This window comes from Macaca mulatta, chromosome 8 (genome assembly GCF_049350105.2).
Source record: "Macaca mulatta isolate MMU2019108-1 chromosome 8, T2T-MMU8v2.0, whole genome shotgun sequence".
Lineage (NCBI taxonomy): Eukaryota > Metazoa > Chordata > Mammalia > Primates > Cercopithecidae > Macaca > Macaca mulatta.
In genome coordinates, this window is record NC_133413.1 from 32,886,464 (window position 1) to 32,904,576 (window position 18,113).

At 35.4% G+C, this 18,113-nt stretch overlaps 1 protein-coding gene across 30 annotated transcripts in view; it reads left to right on the forward strand.

Moving 5' to 3' along the window:
* WRN (WRN RecQ like helicase) overlaps positions 1-18,113 on the forward strand; it is a 139,268-nt gene that overhangs the window by 61,458 nt on the left and 59,697 nt on the right. For all 30 annotated transcript variants that reach the window (XR_013397237.1, XR_013397238.1, XR_013397236.1 and 27 more), the window contains 3 exons: positions 2,237-2,319; positions 5,973-6,079; positions 15,565-15,752. Coding sequence is in view for 27 of the 30 variants with exons in the window: in XM_077943400.1 (XP_077799526.1) it covers positions 2,237-2,319; positions 5,973-6,079; positions 15,565-15,752 (378 nt within the window). In the remaining 3 variants the exon portion in view is untranslated. The remainder of the gene's footprint in view (positions 1-2,236; positions 2,320-5,972; positions 6,080-15,564; positions 15,753-18,113) is intronic.

The window sequence follows — 18,113 nt, forward strand, 5'->3', positions numbered from 1 at the left end:
AGAGATGAGATTTTGCTCTGTTGCCTAGGTTGTTCTCAAACTCCTGGGCTCAAGTAATTGTCCCACTTCAGCCTTCCAGAACACTGGGATTACAGGCGTGAGCCAATCTGCCTGGCCTTTTGTCTCTGTTCTACCCACTTCCAACCACTAGTCTATTTTCTGTCTCTATGATTTGCCTATTCTGGATATGTCTATAAATGAACTCATATAGTACATGGTCTTTTGTATCTGGCTTCTTCTTAGCATAATCATATCAGTACTTCATTTAGTCTTTTTTTATGACTGAATAATATTCCATAGTATGGGCATACACATTTTAAAAAATTCGTTCATCAGGGATGGACATTTGGGTTTTTTCCTTTTTGGCTGTTATGAATAATGGTGCTATGAACATTTGTGTACCAATTTTTTTATGAACATACATTTTCAACGCTTTTGCATATATGCCTAAGAGTGGAATTACTAGACTATATGCTAATTCTTTGTTTAAGAAACTACCAAGCTTTTGAGAGTGATTGTATCATGGGATGTTCCCACCAGCAGTGTATGAGAGGTCCAGTTCCTCCCCATCCTTGCCATCACTTAGTCTAGCTGATCTTTAATTTAAGCCATTCTAATAGTATCTCATTTTATTTTTAGTTTGCTTTTCCCTAATGACTAATTATATTGAACATATTTTCATACACTTACTGGCCATCTGTATATCTTCTTTGAGGAAGTGTCTGTTCAAATCTTCTGCTTATTCTTTTTACTTATTGAGTTTTGATAGTCATTTCTATATTCTGAATATAAATTCTTTATTTGATATATGCTTTAAAAACATTTTCTCCTAGTTTATGACTTTTCATACTTTCCACACAGTTCTTTTGAAGAGCAGCCGTTTTTCATTTTGATAAAGTCCAGTTTGTCGATTTGTTCTTTTAGGGATTTTTGCTTTTAGTGTTTTGACCCAAGGTTACAAAGATTTGCTTTTATTTTTTCTCCTAAAAGTTTTATAGTTTTAAGTTTTACATTTAGATTTATGATTAATTTTTAGTAAATGTTGTCTATTGTAGGAGATATTGATTACAGTTTATATATTTTTCACCTATTGTTCCAGCTCCATTTTTAAAAAAGACTATGCTTTTACACTGAATTGACTTTGTACCTTTGTCAAAAATAAATTGACTGCATATATGTGGGTCATTTGCTGCACTCTCTATTCTGTGTTTGGTGGATCTATGTCTGTCTTGATTGGTGTCTTGATTACTGTAGCTTTATAATAAACCTGGAAATCAGATAGTGCAAGGCCTCTAGCTTTGTTCTTTTCTTTCAGAGTTTTTCTGGCTATTCTATGTCCTTTGTATTTCTGTGAGCATGTCAGCATCACCTTTTCAACCAAAATGCCTGCTGGGATTTTGATTGCGTTTACCTTGAATCTAGATATCGAAACAATAGCTGTCTTGATAATTATTGTCACTATTTTATACCAAAGAAACTGAGCATGCTAAAGTAACTTGGCTAACATCACTTACCTTGTAAGAAGTAGAACTGGGCAGTTTGACATCAGACCTTATTCTTTATACTGTTTCCTATGTTAATTAGAATACAATGTTAATTTCATAAAGGTAAAGGCATATCTGTTTTGTTAATATTTGATTCCTTGTGAAAGCACAGTGCCTAGCGCACAGTAGACACTTAAACATCTGTTGAATGGACAGGTGAATGCTTTTAAAGTCTTTTCATATAGAAAATTAAGTTTCATTACATTTGGCTTGATCTAGGTCTTCATTTCATAGAATGGAGCACAGACTCTGTAAATATTTTGCCCCAGACCTAGCCTTATTACAAACAGTGTCTTAATTAGGATTCTGTCTACCCAGAATAGAAGTTAACTCAAGCTAGCATAAGTGTATATTGAATTTTGTATTAAGGATAAAGGAATGTCTCATAGATCCCACTTAAAAGAAATTAGCCAGCCCTTAGGAAGAGACTGGAATTGGGTTTGGAAAATGCAATAGGGCTTTCTTTTTATATGTAGTCTTTAGTGAGTCATCCTCATTTTTCTCTCTGAAGAGGTAAGCATTCTCTGTATGTATATAGCCATCTTTTAGATTTTCGTGACATAAAGTATTTAAACATTCATCAGGTATTTTGATTTTAAGTTGTAATTCCTTGAGATGATTGTTTTCTTTATTGTTAATATGTTTCCTTTCTTTTTTTTTTTTTTTTCTTTTTGTTTTGTTTGTTTTTGCAGAGGCAAATACCGGATTGTATACATAACTCCAGAATACTGTTCAGGTAACATAGGCCTACTCCAGCAACTCGAGGCTGATATTGGTAAGTGGTAAAGAAAGATCTTTGTAAATACTTACTGAGTTAATCTTTAAAGTTAAACCTATGGATGGACACTGGATTTCACTTCTGTTAAAATTTATTTCAAACATTACTTCCTCCAGGAAATCTGACTCTCTAATTGGGCGTTTCACCTATCTTATCCCATGATACTCTATAATTCCTTTTGCTACAGAAATTAGGCTCTGTTAGCATAATTGCCTGTTTATATATCTGTTTTCTTCTGCTAGGCTATACACTTTTCAAGGGAAAAATACCACTTCTTAAAATTTATGTTTCCCCAATGCAGTGTGCTTGGCACATAGGCACTTAAACATATTGTTGAATGAATGTTGAATCCTAGGTTCTATGAAATTTTAATTTACTTATTTTTCATGTTCTGTATCTAAATTAAGTCAATGTAGTAGTTTTGTACTCTCTTTGTTCATAAGAATCACTTTTCAAACTTAAAAAAAATGTAGGTAACCAACCCCCAACCTTGAAAATTCTGATTTAACAGGCGTGGGGTGGCACCTGGCATTGGTGGCTTCTCACAGGTGATTCTGATGTATAGCCAGGGTTGGAAACCACAGTACCTTTGATTAGTTGCCACTAGTGAGTTTGATTTATTACAAAAACCAAAAACTTGGATATGTCAGAGTTTATTTCCTAGAAAGTGTAAATATAGAATTAGTCAAAAGCTGATAGCACTTTTTTTTGTTCTTAAAAATATTTTAAGCCTCAGTATAGTGAGACCTCGTCTCTACAAAGAATTTTTTAAAAAATTGGCCGAGCCTGGTGGTGCATGCCTGTAGTCCAAGCTACTTGGGACGCTGAGGTAGGGGGATTGTTTGAGCCTGGGAGATGGAGGCTGTGGTGAGCCGAGATTACACTACTGCACTCCATCCTGGGCAACAGAGCGAGATCATGCCTCAAAAAAGAATTTTTTTTTCTTCTTGGTGGTTAGGCTCAACTATCCAAGAATTGCAATCATGGCTCCTCTTGCAAATGCCCCTATTTCACACTTTCAGTTGACCTAACCAAATTTAATTTTTCAATATCATATGATCTTGTTATATAATTATGTATTGAAATAATTCCAGATAGGTTAGGTTTTCAAATTGCAACGTCTCGTTTAACGGTTACTTTCATATAACTGTAGGAAAGCATTTGATAATTTTTCCAACAATATAATGAAAACAAACTTGTATCTTTTTTGGTATGTGTTAAAACCAACAACAGAATGAGGGCAGCAATTAACATTTCATTAAATATATTAGCAACGAGTACATTTATGAGCTCCTAAACTCCCTTATTGACATACTATATTTTTTGCCTTTAATGAACAATTAATTTGATATGTTTCCTATTAGGTTGTGTGAAGTTCTTGTGAATATTTCACTTTGAATTAAGAATAACTACCCTATATATAAATTTCATGGTTGTATTGCAAAAGCTAGGGTCTATGTCTATAGTGGTCTGGGTACGTTTTTACTGTTTGCTTTGTTTCTGTGATAGTGTTAAATGAATAATAAGCTTAAGTATTTAAACAAATACTTAATACTTTTGACAAGTAGTTAAAACTCTATTTTTATTTTTTTGTAATGGGTGAATTTTGAACACTGCAATTATTAGAGCAGTGTACTTTGCTTATGATGGATGAAAATGTTCTCTGGTTGACTCAGTGTTGAATAAAAAGGGATAAATTAAATAAAAATTATTTTTGAAATATTTTCCTTTGCCTTTTGTTGCGGGAAATTGTACAATGCTTGCAAAAATGAATATACGCAGGATGTTATTTGTACAGCAGTCTGACATTTAGCTAATCAGATTCCTCATTTTTCAGTAAATGTTAAATTACTTAAGTAGTCTGGATTTTTAACAGAAAGAGCAAACATAGTTTTATAGGGAGACTCCTTACCAACCAGACTTTTAACTTAAGTGAATGTTGGCAAAAGCTTGTCTAAACTGATTTTGAGGGATAAGGTTTAGCTCCATTAAAAGCTACTTTGTCAAACCTGTAACTAAAGCTTTTAAAAAAAGGAAAGTTTTAAAGTAAAAGAGACCGTCATCTCTGTTTCAACCTATTTAATTTAAAATCTGAGCTGAAGTAGGAGTATTGCTTCCACCCAGGAGTTCGAGACCAGCCTGGGCAACAGTGTGAGACCCCATCTCTGAAAAAAAAAATGAGCTAAGCATGGTACCTGTTATAGTCCTACTTACGAAAGAAAGAGAGAGAGAAGGAATGAAGGGAGGAAGGAAGGAAGGAAGGAAGGAGGGAAAAATCAATCAGTCACTCAGGTTTAGTTTCAAAAGCCAAAATAATTATAGTGATAATATTGAATTTTTGCCAGCCACTCAGTAGTACCCAGAGAATTTTGATACAAATAACTGACTTTGCCCCTATGTTTAGTAGGTTTTTTTTTTTGGCTTTCTTTCTCCTCCACACTGTCTTAAGACTGTTGTAACTTGTAATGTCAATGAATTGTAATTGTTTATTTGCATGTCTGTCTCCTCTTTTAGAATTGTGAACTCCTCAGGTCATGGATTGTATTTTATTAGTCTTTTTATTGCTAGAAAAGTGTTTGGATAATAATAGATATTTATTAACCATAATAGGAGTAGTAGCAATTTTTCTGTGTGTGTGCCAGGCCCTATTTTAGCATTTTATGTGAATGATATAATTTAATCTTTAGAGCATCTATAAAATGTTAGGTACTATTATTGTCCACATTTTACTTGTGAGAGGACTGAGACTTGGAAAGCTTAAGTAACTTGCTGAAGGTAATACACATGACAGGTGGTGGAGCCAAGTTCTGCATCTGGGCAGTCTGACTTTAGAGCTTTTTAATCATCCTCCTCTTAGTGTCTGAACATTATTAATGCTCAGAGAAGTATCAAAGAATGATCATACTCATTGAAGGAAAAACTTATTCTTATGTATCAGTTTGTTAATTGAGGGCAAAAGCACGACTGTTACTACTTTGAAAAATCTGAAGACATTGTTCTGACATGCATTACAACACACTGTTGATTCTGCTTCAGTGTGTGTGTCTGGTGTGGGGGCAGAGCAGAGAGGCTTCTACAGGAAGAAAGAACAAATTACGTTTCTTCTTACCTACTTTGTACATCATGTGATTTAGCTCTTCCCATACCATTTTACATTAGAAAATGTGGCTGTCCTCCTGTGCTCTGATACTGGCATTTCAGAGGACTCTTTGCAATATGATGTGTGGCAATGCAGTTAATTTCAGTAGAAATTTGCTGGCTCTTTTTATCTCTTTTAATAGCTAATGCATGAGACAAAATTGAAGGTATTACCAAAGAGAAATGCAGGTGGATAGTTTTGGAGACAAAGTCGCAGTAAGCAATTCATCTCTCCAAGGAATAGTGATGAAAGCTGAGATCCAATAAATGTCTTCTTTGGATTAATACATAAATATTTCCTTTTAAAATTCTTAAGCCTTTTATTCATATATCTCCCCTCTCCCTATTTCCCATAATGATTTTTTGTCTTAATATGATGGTATTTATGCTTCTGTTTTTATAGGAACCAAATACTTTGATTTTGGTTATTTGTTCTCCTTCGGAGATGTAGATGAGTTTATTTTTTCCTTTTAAGCTTTATGTTTTCCTTTACGTGTTTTTCTTTTTTATAGGTATTACACTCATTGCTGTGGATGAGGCTCACTGTATTTCTGAGTGGGGGCATGATTTTAGGAATTCATTCAGGAAGTTGGGCTCCCTAAAGACAGCACTCCCAATGGTAAGCTTTGCCAAGTCTGATGTCCCGAAATTACATTCTTACTAAGGAGAGCATTCAGAATTGGGGAGTGGTAAAAAAGCTGGAGACTTCGCTATAAAAGAGCAAATGGATAATGTGAAAAGAGAACTATTTTTAAAAAAATTCTGAAGTTGGCATATAATCTATTGAGGAATACAGTAGAACAAGACTTGACAAACCTTTTTTGAAAGGACCAGGTAATAAATATTTCAAGCTTTATAGGCCACATGTAGTCTGTATCACATATTCCTCTCTCTCTCTCTTTTTTCTTTTAGTAAACCTTTAAAAATGTAAAGGGTTACATTTTTCACTGGTGGGCCATAACAAAACAGGCTGTGGGCCATATTTGTCCAAATGTCTTCTCAGTGATCTTTCATCCATATATCCTTTTACTCTAGGATGCTGTGAAATCCCGGTTACCCCTTATTGTATCACATTGAAAACCTAAAGTTTGAACTATTCTACAGAGATTTTATTAAAGATTTCAGTATTAGAATTTCCCTTTCTTCCCTATTATAAAAAATAGCAAATTTTGACCAGGCGCCGGGACTCACGCCTGTAATCCCAGCACTTTGGGAGGCCAAGGTGGGCGGATCACCTGAGGTCAGGAGTTCGAAGCCAGCCTGGTCAACGTGGTGAAACCCTGTCTCTACTAAAAATACAAAAATTATCTGGGCGTGGTGGCAGGTGCCTGTAATCCCAGCTACTCGGGAGGCTGAAGCAGGAGAACCGCTTCAACTCAGGAGGCGGAGGTTGCAGTGAGCCAAGATCGTGCCATTGCACTCCAGCCTGGGCGACAAGAGTGAAACTCTTGTCTCCAAAAAACAAAACAAAACAAATTTTTACATGAATATTCTACATGATTGGCATATTTACATGAATGGTTTAAAAACCCACAGTACTAGCACTGTTTTATTTTTTATTTTGAAAATTGTAAATTCACAAGAAGTTGTAAAACAAAAACAAAAAAAAACGTATAGAGAGGTCCTATGTACCTTTCACCCAGTTTCCTGAACAGTATCATCTTGCATGACTATAGTACAGTATCAAAACTAGGAATATGACATTTGTACAGTATCTACAGTTTATTCTTATTTCTCCAGTTTTGTAAGTATTCTTTTGCATGGTGTGTGTATTGTTCTATACAGTTTAATCTCATGTACATTTGTGTAACTACCACTGCAGTCAGGATACCAAATGTTCCCTTACCACAAAGCTCCCTGGAGCTGTTCTTCCCACCCCTGGCGCTAGCCACTGGCAACCACAAATCTGGTCTCACGCTCTAAAATTTTATTTCAAGAATGTTATATACATGGAATCATGCAATTTGTCACCTTTTGGAATTAGTTTTTTTCACTCAACATAATTACCTTGAGATCCATTCAAGTTGTTTGTGGTCATGTGTTGCTTAACAACAGGGATATGTTCTGAGAAATGTGTTCTTAGGACATTTCGTGGTTATCTGAACATGCACTTACACAAACTTGCATGATAAAGCTTACTGCATACCTAGGCTGTATGGTAGAGCCTATTGCTCCTAGGCTGTAAACCTATCCAGCATGTTACTGTAACGAATACTGCAGGCAATTGTAATACAATGGTAAGTATTTGTGTGTCTAAACATATCTAATGTAGAAAAGGCACAGTAAAAATACAGTATAAAAGATAAAAGATGGTATACCTGTATAGGGTGCTTCCTGCAAATGGAGCTTGTAGGATTGGAAGTTGCTCTGAGTGAGTGAGTGAGTGGTGAGTGAATGTGAAGGCCTAGGACATTACTCTACACTACTGTAGGCTTTATACATATTGTACACTTAGTCTACACTGAATTTATTTTGAATTTTTCTTTAAAAATTTTCTTCCTTTAATAATAAATTAATCTCAACTTACTGTAATTTTGATTCATAAACCTAAAACACTTTTTGACTTTGGACTCTTGTAATAACTCTTCGATTAAAACATAAACACATTGTACGGCTCTACAAAATTTTTTCTTCCTTGATTAATGCATTCCATAAGCCTTTATTTTAAAATTTTATTTTTATTTTTTAAACTTTTTTGTTAAAAACTAAAATACAAACACACATATCAGCCTAGACCTACACAGGGTCAGGATCATCAGTATTGCTGTCTTCCACCTCCACATCTTGTCCCACTGGAAGTTCTTTAGGGGCAGTAACACTCGTGGAGCTGTCATCTGTGATAACAATGCCTTCTCCTAGATACCTCCTGAAGGACCTGCTTGAGGCTGTTTTACAGTTGACTTTAGAAAATGAATATGTAGAAGGAGTATACTCTAAAATAATGGAAAAGGGTATAGGTAAATATGTGAACCAGTAACATACTTGTTTATTATTCATCAAGTTATATACTGTACATAATTGTATGTGCAATACTTTTTAATGACTGGCAGGACAGTAGGTTTATTGATAGCAGCATTACTACAAACGTGAGCAGTGCCTTGTGCTAAGACATTATGGCGGCTATGACATCACCTGGTGATAGGAATTTTTCAGCTTCATTATAATCTTATGGGACCACTGTTCTACATGTGGTCTGTCATTGACAGAAATGCCATTAAGTACCACGTGACTTGTTTTTTGGAAGTCTGTTCCTTTTTATTATTACAGAGTATTCCATGGTATGGTTGTACTACAGTTTAACTGTTCACCTGTTGAAGAACTTTTGGGTTGCTTTCCAGTTTTTGACTATTATGAATAAAGATGCTATGAACATTTGTGTGTATCTCAAAAGTTCTTCAATAGGTGAATGGCTAAACAACCTGAAAATATAAAAGTTTTCATTTCTCTGGGATAAATGGCCAGGAGTGTATTTTTAGTTTTTAAGGAATTGCCAAACTGTTTTCCAAAGTGGCTATAGCATTTTACATTCCTGTCAGCAGTGTGTGAATGATCTAGTTATCCTTGCCACCGTTTGTTGTTGCAACTGTTTTTTATTTTAGCCATTTTGATAGGTGTCGAGTGGTATCTCACTTTTAATTTGCATTTCTCTCGTGGCTAATGATGTTGAATGTCTTTTCATATGCTAATTTGCCTCCGGTGAAATTCTTTATATAATTGGAGTGCTTGTTTTTTTCTGTTGAGTTTTAAGAGTTTAAAAACTACATTGTAGAAACGAGTCCTTGGTCAGATACGTGGTTTCAAATATTTCTTTCATTTTGTAGCTTGTCTTTTCATTCTTTTTATCATGTCTTTCACAGAGTACATATTTTACATTTTAGTGAAATCCAGTTTATCATTTTTTCGTTTATGGATTGTGCTCTTCACCTAGCCCTAGATCCTGAAGATTTTCTCCTATGGTTCTTTCCTAAAATTGTTACAGTTTTATGTTTTAGGTCTGTGATCCATTTTGAGTTAAATTTTGTATAAGATGTGAGGTTTAAGTCAAGGTTCATTGTTTTCCCAATAGATGTTAAATTACTGCAGACCCTTTGTTGAACAGGCTGCCCTTCCCTTGTTAAATTGCATTTGCCCCTTTGTTGCAAGTCATTTGGGTGTATTTGTCTAGGTCTATTTCTGGGTTCTCTAGCCTGTTATATTAATTTTGAATGAATAAATAAAGTTGACTTATGTTTAAGTTTTCTTGGTAGTAGTGAGGCAGTGGTGCCTTCTGAGCCCAGGATTTCCCAGTTTTGTGAGTAAACTGTGTTAGAAATTGTTTGTTATTCTTTTGGTAGATTGTCTAGTTCAATTTCATTGCTCATTAATCTTGCTTATAGATAGCAAATTGAGAGGAATCTCAAAAATAGTGTCTTTTGTTAGCTTATCTCACAGAGTTTAGTTGGAGCAGATATTAAAACAGAACAAACCAAAAAGAAATTAAATATACTAGTTAGCAAGTTTATACTGAGGGAAAATCAAGCCATGTGACTTGAGCTCCAGTGATGTGGGTGACCTTGGGTCAGATTTTTGTATCATGGTTCAACAAGGTAGCTATTAAAATCTTCATACTACTTCTTGAAATAATTCTTCAGTAGTCACATAGGACAGCACACACTCCTGGATTTCTTCTTTCCTTACTGTCTCTTTATTCTCAGTCTCCTGTTTCTTCTCATCTCCCTGCCCTTTTAATGTTGGCCTTCCAGAAACCTTAGTCTTTGGACCTACCTTTGTACTCATTTTCTTGGTCATTTCACCTAATATACAATTTTATTTTATTTTATTTATTTTTTTATTTTTGACATAGAGTTTCACTCTTGTTGCCCAGGCTGGAGTGCAATGGCATGATCTCAGCTCACTGCAACCTCTGCCTCTAGGGTTCGAGTGATTCTCCTGCCTCAGCCTCCCGAGTAGCTGGGATTACAGGCAGGCACCACCATGCCCAGCTAATTTTTGTATTTTTAGTAGAGATGGTGTTTCACCATAGTGGCCAGGCTGGTCTCGAACTCCTGACCTCAGGTGATCCACTTGCCTTGGCCTTCCAAAGTGCTGGGATTACAGATGTGAGCCACCACGCCCAGCCTGCAGTTTTAAATACCAAGCCTATGCTGAGAACTCCCAAATTTTTATCTCCATCATAGACTGATATCAGCAGTATATGAGTGATCCAGTTGTTTTTGCCTCTTTGCCAGCATTTGGTGTTGTCACTATTTGTTCATTTTAGCTATTTAGTAGAATATATGTACATATATGTGTGTACACACAGGCACACATCTATGTAACTACTCAACATGCCTCTGGTGAGATGACCAAAAGGTGTCTCAAACTTAACCTCTTCCTAACTGACTTCTGCGTAGCACTCCAGATCTGCTCTTTCCTCACTCTTCTCCATCTTGTTTAACAGCAACTCCATTGGCCAAAATTTTGGAGTTTTCCTCAATTTTTTCTCTTTTTCTCACACTCCACTGTTTATTTAAACAGTAAGGAAATCTCGTGAGGTCTTCAGAATATATGCAGGATTAAATCATTTCTCTCTCGATCCCTGTCATTCCCCAGGTAAAAGCCACCATCTCCTTAGAGCCTCCTGCTTTCACTCTTCCCATCCCTCATTCTGTTTCAACACAGCGTCCAGAGTGATACTTTAAAAATGAAGTCAGATAGATCATGTCTTCTGCTCAGAACCACCTAGTAGCATGCCATTTCCCTCTAAATAAAGGCAAAAGCCACTTCCATTTTCCCTCTGACCTCATTCTCTCCTCCTTGTCTCCTCATTCACTGGATTCAGCCACATCACCCTCTTTGTTTTTCTTTGGACATTCCAGGCATGCTCCAGCGCCTGGGCTTTGTGCCTGCTGCTTCCTTTCCCTGAATACGTTTCCCCCACATTATCTGTGCATGTTCTCCCCCACTTCTCTCAGATGTTTTGCATTTAGGCCTTCTGGGCTGCCATATTTGAAATATCAGATTAGTTCCCCCTCCCCCATCATTCAACATTACTCCTGAACCTTTGCTTTTTTAAAAATAGCACTATCACTGTTTAACTTACTGTGTTATATTTTGTTAATTTTCTGGGAGTTCTTCTTCACTGGAATATTCTTTGTAGGGAGGAGTTTTTGACTGTTGGTTTATAAAATCTAGAACAATACCTGGCTTATAGGAGGTGCTCAATATATAACGGGGTGAATGAATGAATGAATTCTGATGAGAAAGCTGAGAATTAGTAAAGGGACTTTCCAAAACAGGTAGTGGGCAGTATAGAGTTGGGCCATAAATAGCTACACCATACAAGCAAATGATTTGAAAGAGGCATAAAATGTAATTTCTGCCCTCAAGTAGCTCATAGTTCAGTAAAGGAGTCTAGATTCATACCTATAACAGTAGAAGTAATAGTACCAAACAAAATATGGTATTATGAAGTGGTACAAATAATACAAAAAGATGAACAGTGTTAGTAGTACATGTTTAGAAGGGATTTCTGTGGTGAAAGTCGCTAGGCACAGTGCACCTGGAGGACTGATTTCCATTAATTTAGAATGGTTTAAAATAAGCTTTTGGAAACTAGGAAGATTACTTTCTGTAATCCTTTCCTAGGCCTTTGATTCTAGAAGGATTGTGTTAAAGGAGTTTTAAATATTTTATACAGTTCTTAAACATTTTTTAGCTTGAATTAAATCTTGTATTATGTCTGGCCATGGATGTCATTGGATCATTTTCATGTCTTGGGAGGATTAATAAAGCTCGTTCCTTCTGTTGGGCCTCCAGTGCAGGGAGCGTGTTGGCCGAGCAATGGCTGAGAAAACCTTTTTCCCCTGGTGTTTTCAAGAACCCTCTTTATTAGCTAAATGGTGAGACATGCCACCTGGTGGTTATAGCACTATCATTTTTTTTCACTGTTCTTGGTGCTTTTTTTCTTCTTCTGATTCCAGTTATACTAGGATAACTACTATAAACCTAGAATGTTTCACACCATATTATTTCAATAAGTTCAAAAACAGCAGAGATGACTAAGCTGTTTGGCACAAAGATTCCTATTTGGAGGGAATCAGACAAAGTGGGTGTTGAGAAAGAACAGGCAGGCAGAAAGCTTTGCATCAGTCTTAAAGCTATTTACATTTCAGGTAAGAGGAACTGTGAAGTCCATGAGACATGTGGGGTTTTTCTGTTACTTTCTCCCCAGTACCTATTACAAAGATCAGCACATAGTAGGTACTCAGTAACTATTTAGAATGAGTGCGTGAATGAATGAAGTATGTGTGATGTTATGGAGTACAAAGTTAGAATTAGCAACATGACCTGAATTTAGAAGCAGGTGGAATACTTACACTTTTCTCAATCTGTGGGGACTACACCATTGAAGTATATGTCTAAGATCTTCCTAAATTTATAGTCATAAATCTGTTACTATAAATTTAGGAAGATTAATTTATATTTGGTTGTTTGATTTAGCAAAACTTGCTGCCTGTTAAAAAGAAATTAAGACCTGTCAACTTAAAGAATACATTTTGTGAGTTAAGAACTAAGTGACAGTATAATTTATTACCCGAAATAGTTTGCTTCTGAAAATTAAAGAGTTCAAGCTGTTAATAATTATGCCATGACTGCAGGCATAAACTGGGAATGTCCCGGCAAATGAGGATGTATTGTCACCCTTCTCATAGCCTGACTGTGTGTTGTTTTTAAGCTTCACTCTAGTTTATATATTTTAAATGTCATAAAATGCCACATACTTACAAGAGAAAAGGTCCTATTCATTGCTGAAGTGGAAGTTTATCATTAATTTTTAATATATTCTATTACTTTATTTTCTAATTCTAGAAGCAACATTCTGAGCTATATCTTTCTAGAATGTTGAGGCAAAAGAGTAAATTTATAGTGATTTTCACCGTTACCAGATTGCTGGAATAGGGAATTTCTGGTAGCAAGATGGGTCTAACACATCATACAGCCCTCTCCATCTCATTTTTTTTTTTTTTTTTTTTTGCTGAAAGAGCAGCCCTTGCAAATGTCAGTTGCAAATCGGGGAGTAGTACTCATGTCTCTGAAGTTCTTATATAGAATTCTTTTTTTTTATTTTAATGACAATATTTGTAAAAGTTGAAACTTTTTGAGCGCTTACTATATTTGATGCATTACAGCACTTTGCATGTTTTATCTCACTTGATATTCATAACTTTATGAGATGGCACTGTTATTGTAGCCATTTTATAGATGAGGAAACTGAAGCTTAGAGAGTTAAATAAAGAGCTCAAAAATCTCACATCTAGTAAGTGGCAAAAACAGGATTTCAACTCAAACAATCTGATTCCAAAACAGATTTTTTCCACTGTGGTGCCATTGTTTTGCCTGGTTTTTCTGTTAACTTCTTAAAGATACGTCATGTTTCATGCTTACTTCCTCATTTTCATAAATATATTACCTGCCCACTTATACATTATATTGCTTAGAAACAAACCCAACCCTCTTTTCTTATGGACTGTATCCTGAAAATCACTGTTTTTAATATGCAATTAAACAAGTATTTTATTAGTGTATTTATATAAATTATTTGACCAAAACACTTAAACTGGTGAAAGTGCTTTACTATGAGACTGAGAATGTGCATGTTCTAAGAACCTCTAATTTTTAAACTTCCCTTAGTTTCAGTCTTACATTTGTTAAAACCTGTGTGTTAACACGAATACACCCATGTTGGGGGTTGATTAGAGAAACCAACCTCTTTATAGATTAGCTTGTTCCTCTTTAAGTTGCTAGGCAGGCACTGTAAATTCAGAGAACAATCTGATTTTAAGCCACAAACCAATGAAATTAATTTTGGGGTTGCCTTTTCAAATAGTGTCACAAAATTTAAGGATAAAGAATGCAAAAATGATGCTAATTACCTTGTCACATTCGTTTTGATTTAATTTTTTTAATTTGAAAAAACCTACTCTCAAACTTAATTGATTTTTTTTTTTAATGTGAGTTTGGAGATTGAGTTTTTATTTCAGTGAAGTTATAGTGATTGAAAAAGTAGTTTATAATTTTTAATAAAGTGATCTTGTTTTAATTTTGAGTCATATTCTAGAATTGCTTCTTTGCAAATTGGTAAATTGCACATACATTTCCACTTATATACAAGATAATTGTGATAGTTGGTTTGTAAAATAGATGCAGTGCATCTGAAGAGCTATTTTATGAGAATATTGTTTCCTGTATCTGTCATGAGCCAAAAAGAATATTTTTAAGAAAGTTATATTCTTGGTGATAGAATAGCTGATAATTTAGAAACAGCTGTAAGACAGTCCACTTTTTCTGATTATGAAACAATACCATAGTTACATGTAATTTCCTATAATAGGATAAAAATATGAGATCTAGTTTTAGGGGATTTCTGGAAGATGACATATTCGTGTTTTTCCTGATAACTGCTGAGTGTCCTGCTCTGTCTGCTAATCCAGTCAAGAAGTCTTTGCTAGCAATCAATTAATCATACATGTTTCATTTATACATATTTCCTATATATAGTATGTTATTGATTATCTCAGTACCACTGAAGAGAGGTTATCTGGGTCATTGGAGCTTTGCTTCTAGATTTGTGAAGACATAAACCTATATATTTAAAATAGGAGGCCAAAAAAAAAAAAAAAAGACCATTGCTTTATGTAGTTAGATTTTCAGTGAGAGTTTATAATTTGTAATTATCCATTAATCAAATATAAGGCATAATTTACTTCCTGCTTATATCAGCACCATTTCAAATGTAATAAATGTTAAAAAATAATAAATGGAGCAGTAGATAGCTAATAGGTAGGCTTAATTTAATAAGACAAGGTAAATTGCATTTGGAAACCTCATGGATTTAATGTTTTATTTAAATGATTTCTGATTTTTAAAAAGTAAATATTGTATCCAGGAGCCTGAGAAACAAGTTAGTAGGGAGATATTTTTCTTTACAAAAAATTTTACAGTTGCGTCTTTGACATTGTACTTCTGACTGTTGTCCTACCAGTCTCTTTGTAAGAAAGCAATACACATGTCGGGAATGAGTGGGCTCTTTCCTTTTTAAAATAACAGTTTTACATCATTCAGGTTCCAATTGTTGCACTTACTGCCACTGCAACTTCTTCAATCCGGGAAGACATTGTACGTTGCTTAAATCTGAGAAATCCTCAGATCATCTGTACTGGTTTTGATCGACCAAACCTGTATTTAGAAGTTAGGCGAAAAACAGGGAATATCCTTCAGGATCTGCAGCCATTTCTTGTCAAAACAACAAGGTAAGGATTTAATGGTTGATGAATTTTGGTAATGATTTCCTTTTTTTTTTTTTTTTTTTTTTAACAAGTTATGTATTTTACAGTTTTCTTCTAATGCATATTTAACGTATTTCAAATTCCACCTAGTTTTGGTTCAAGTCAAGCATGATGTTATATAATCAACTCAGTGGTTGAGAATAGTCTATTTTTAAAAGCAGAAACTAATTCTTCTAATATCTTAATACCCCATTCTGTTGCTTAAACAGGGCGAATACTGTTTATTTTTGTTTTTAAAATTTTTATTTATTTATTTATAGAGACAAGGTCTCACTGTCGTCCAGGCTGGAGTGCAGTGGTGTGATCACAACCCACTGCAGCCTCAAACTCCTGGGTTCAAGCAGTCCTCCTGCCTCAGTCTCCCAAGTAGCTGGAACTACAGGCTCGCACCACCATGCCTGGCTAGGACATATACTCTTAATGATTGACAAGTAAACAAGCAAACATAAAATGACTCTTTCATCTGAATTCTGCCTAGTTTACTAATTACATGACTTCAGTCTTAAGGAGCTTGGAAAAGGTTATCTTACAAACACATTGGAGCCTGTATTGTGTTCCAAGGACTATTGTAGGCGCTTTATATAAATGATCTAATTTAATCCCTATAACTACTCATCAGTAAGTTACCTATTATTTTCATTTTACTGATGAGGAAACTGACATTAGTACTTTTTTTCTGTTTATTTTGTTTAAAGGCATTTTAAATATGTATGTTAAGAAATTTTCAAAAGCCTTTATTTTACTTTTTATGAGCCTTTATTTACTATTTGAGACAGCGTCTTTCTCTGTCACTCAGGTTGAATGCAGTGGCGCAATCCCGACTCACTACAACCTCCACCTCCTGGGTTCAAGCTATTCTCCTGCCTCAGTCTCCCAAGTAGCTGAAATTGCAGGTGTGCGCCACCATGCCAGGCTAATTTTTGTATTTTTTAGTGGAGACGGGGTTTCACCATGGTGTTCAGGCTGATCTCAAACTCCTGACCTCAAGTGATCCACCTGTGTTGGCCTCCCAAAGTGCTGGAATTACAGTTGTTGGTTACTGCACCCGGCCAGTTTATAATTTTAAACATTAAAATAAATGCTTCTTGTCCAGTCATGGTGTGTCACACCCATAATCCCAGCACTTTGGGAGGCAGACGTGGGAGGATCACTTGAGACCAGGAGTTTGAGACCAGCCTGGGCAACATGGTGAATCCCTGTCTCTACAAAAAATATGAAAATTAGCTGGGCATGGTGGTGTATGCCTGTAGTCCCAGCTATTTGGGAGGCTGAGGTGGGAGGATCATTTGAGCCCAGGATGTTGGGGCTGCAGTGAGCTGAGATCACATCACTGTACTCCAGGCTGGGTGACAGAGCAAGACCCCATCTCAAAAAAAAAAAAAAAGAAAAAAAAAGAAAAACTTCTTCTACCAATACAAACACAAAACAAGCATAGACAAATAGAGTTTAAAGAACATCATGGGTGTTTTCCTGTAAAGGGAAGATTGATGCTAGGCTAAGAAAATCCTGGAGTTATTCTTGAGGACCTTAAGGAATAATTTAAATGTAGGATTTGCTCCTGGCTTTCTTGTCCTGTATTCAAAATAAAACAAGAATGGATTGAATATATTCTGAGTGTTCTGGCTGTTCTAGTGCTCTCTGAAGTGAGTACTCATTATGTTTCACTTCCCTTTCATCCTAAAGAGGAAAAGTTCTTTTGAAGAAGGCTATTTGTCCTAGGTTAGTCTCCACAGTCAGATCATTATCTCCTCCTAATCTTTGATCCTGTTCAGTCTCTATGGCACTTTCCCTTATAATAACACTCTCCTTTTTAAAGCGATTTACCTTTTTTGGTGTGTAATATTGTTCTGTTTTTCTGGCATCGTGGTCCTCTTATAATATCCTATGCAAATGTTTCTTTCTCACTGTTTTTCATGTTGACTCTGCTAATTGAGGTCTTTGTTACTCTTTAGCCCAGACTATTATAATTTCTCCAAAGATATCCCCTCTCCCTGGTGCTCCTTGTTGCTTTCAATGCACAGTTTACAAATTATTGTCTGCGTACAAATTGTTGACTGCGAACACATCCTTCAGTCTGGAATACCTTTCTGGACCTCTTTACTAGGAAATAAAGAGCAGACTCAGTGTAACATTCAACACTATCAAAGATCTTGATATTTAGTATGAAATTTTTTTTTGAAGCAGATCAAGAAAGATTTTTATACCCATTTTTAATCCTCCAAGAAGACTTAGGACAGCCGGAAACCATTGAGAGTCAGAACACTTTCTACAGATCTTAGGTGAACAGAAACTTTCCTTTTAATGAGCCGTGAGATAGAGGGTAAT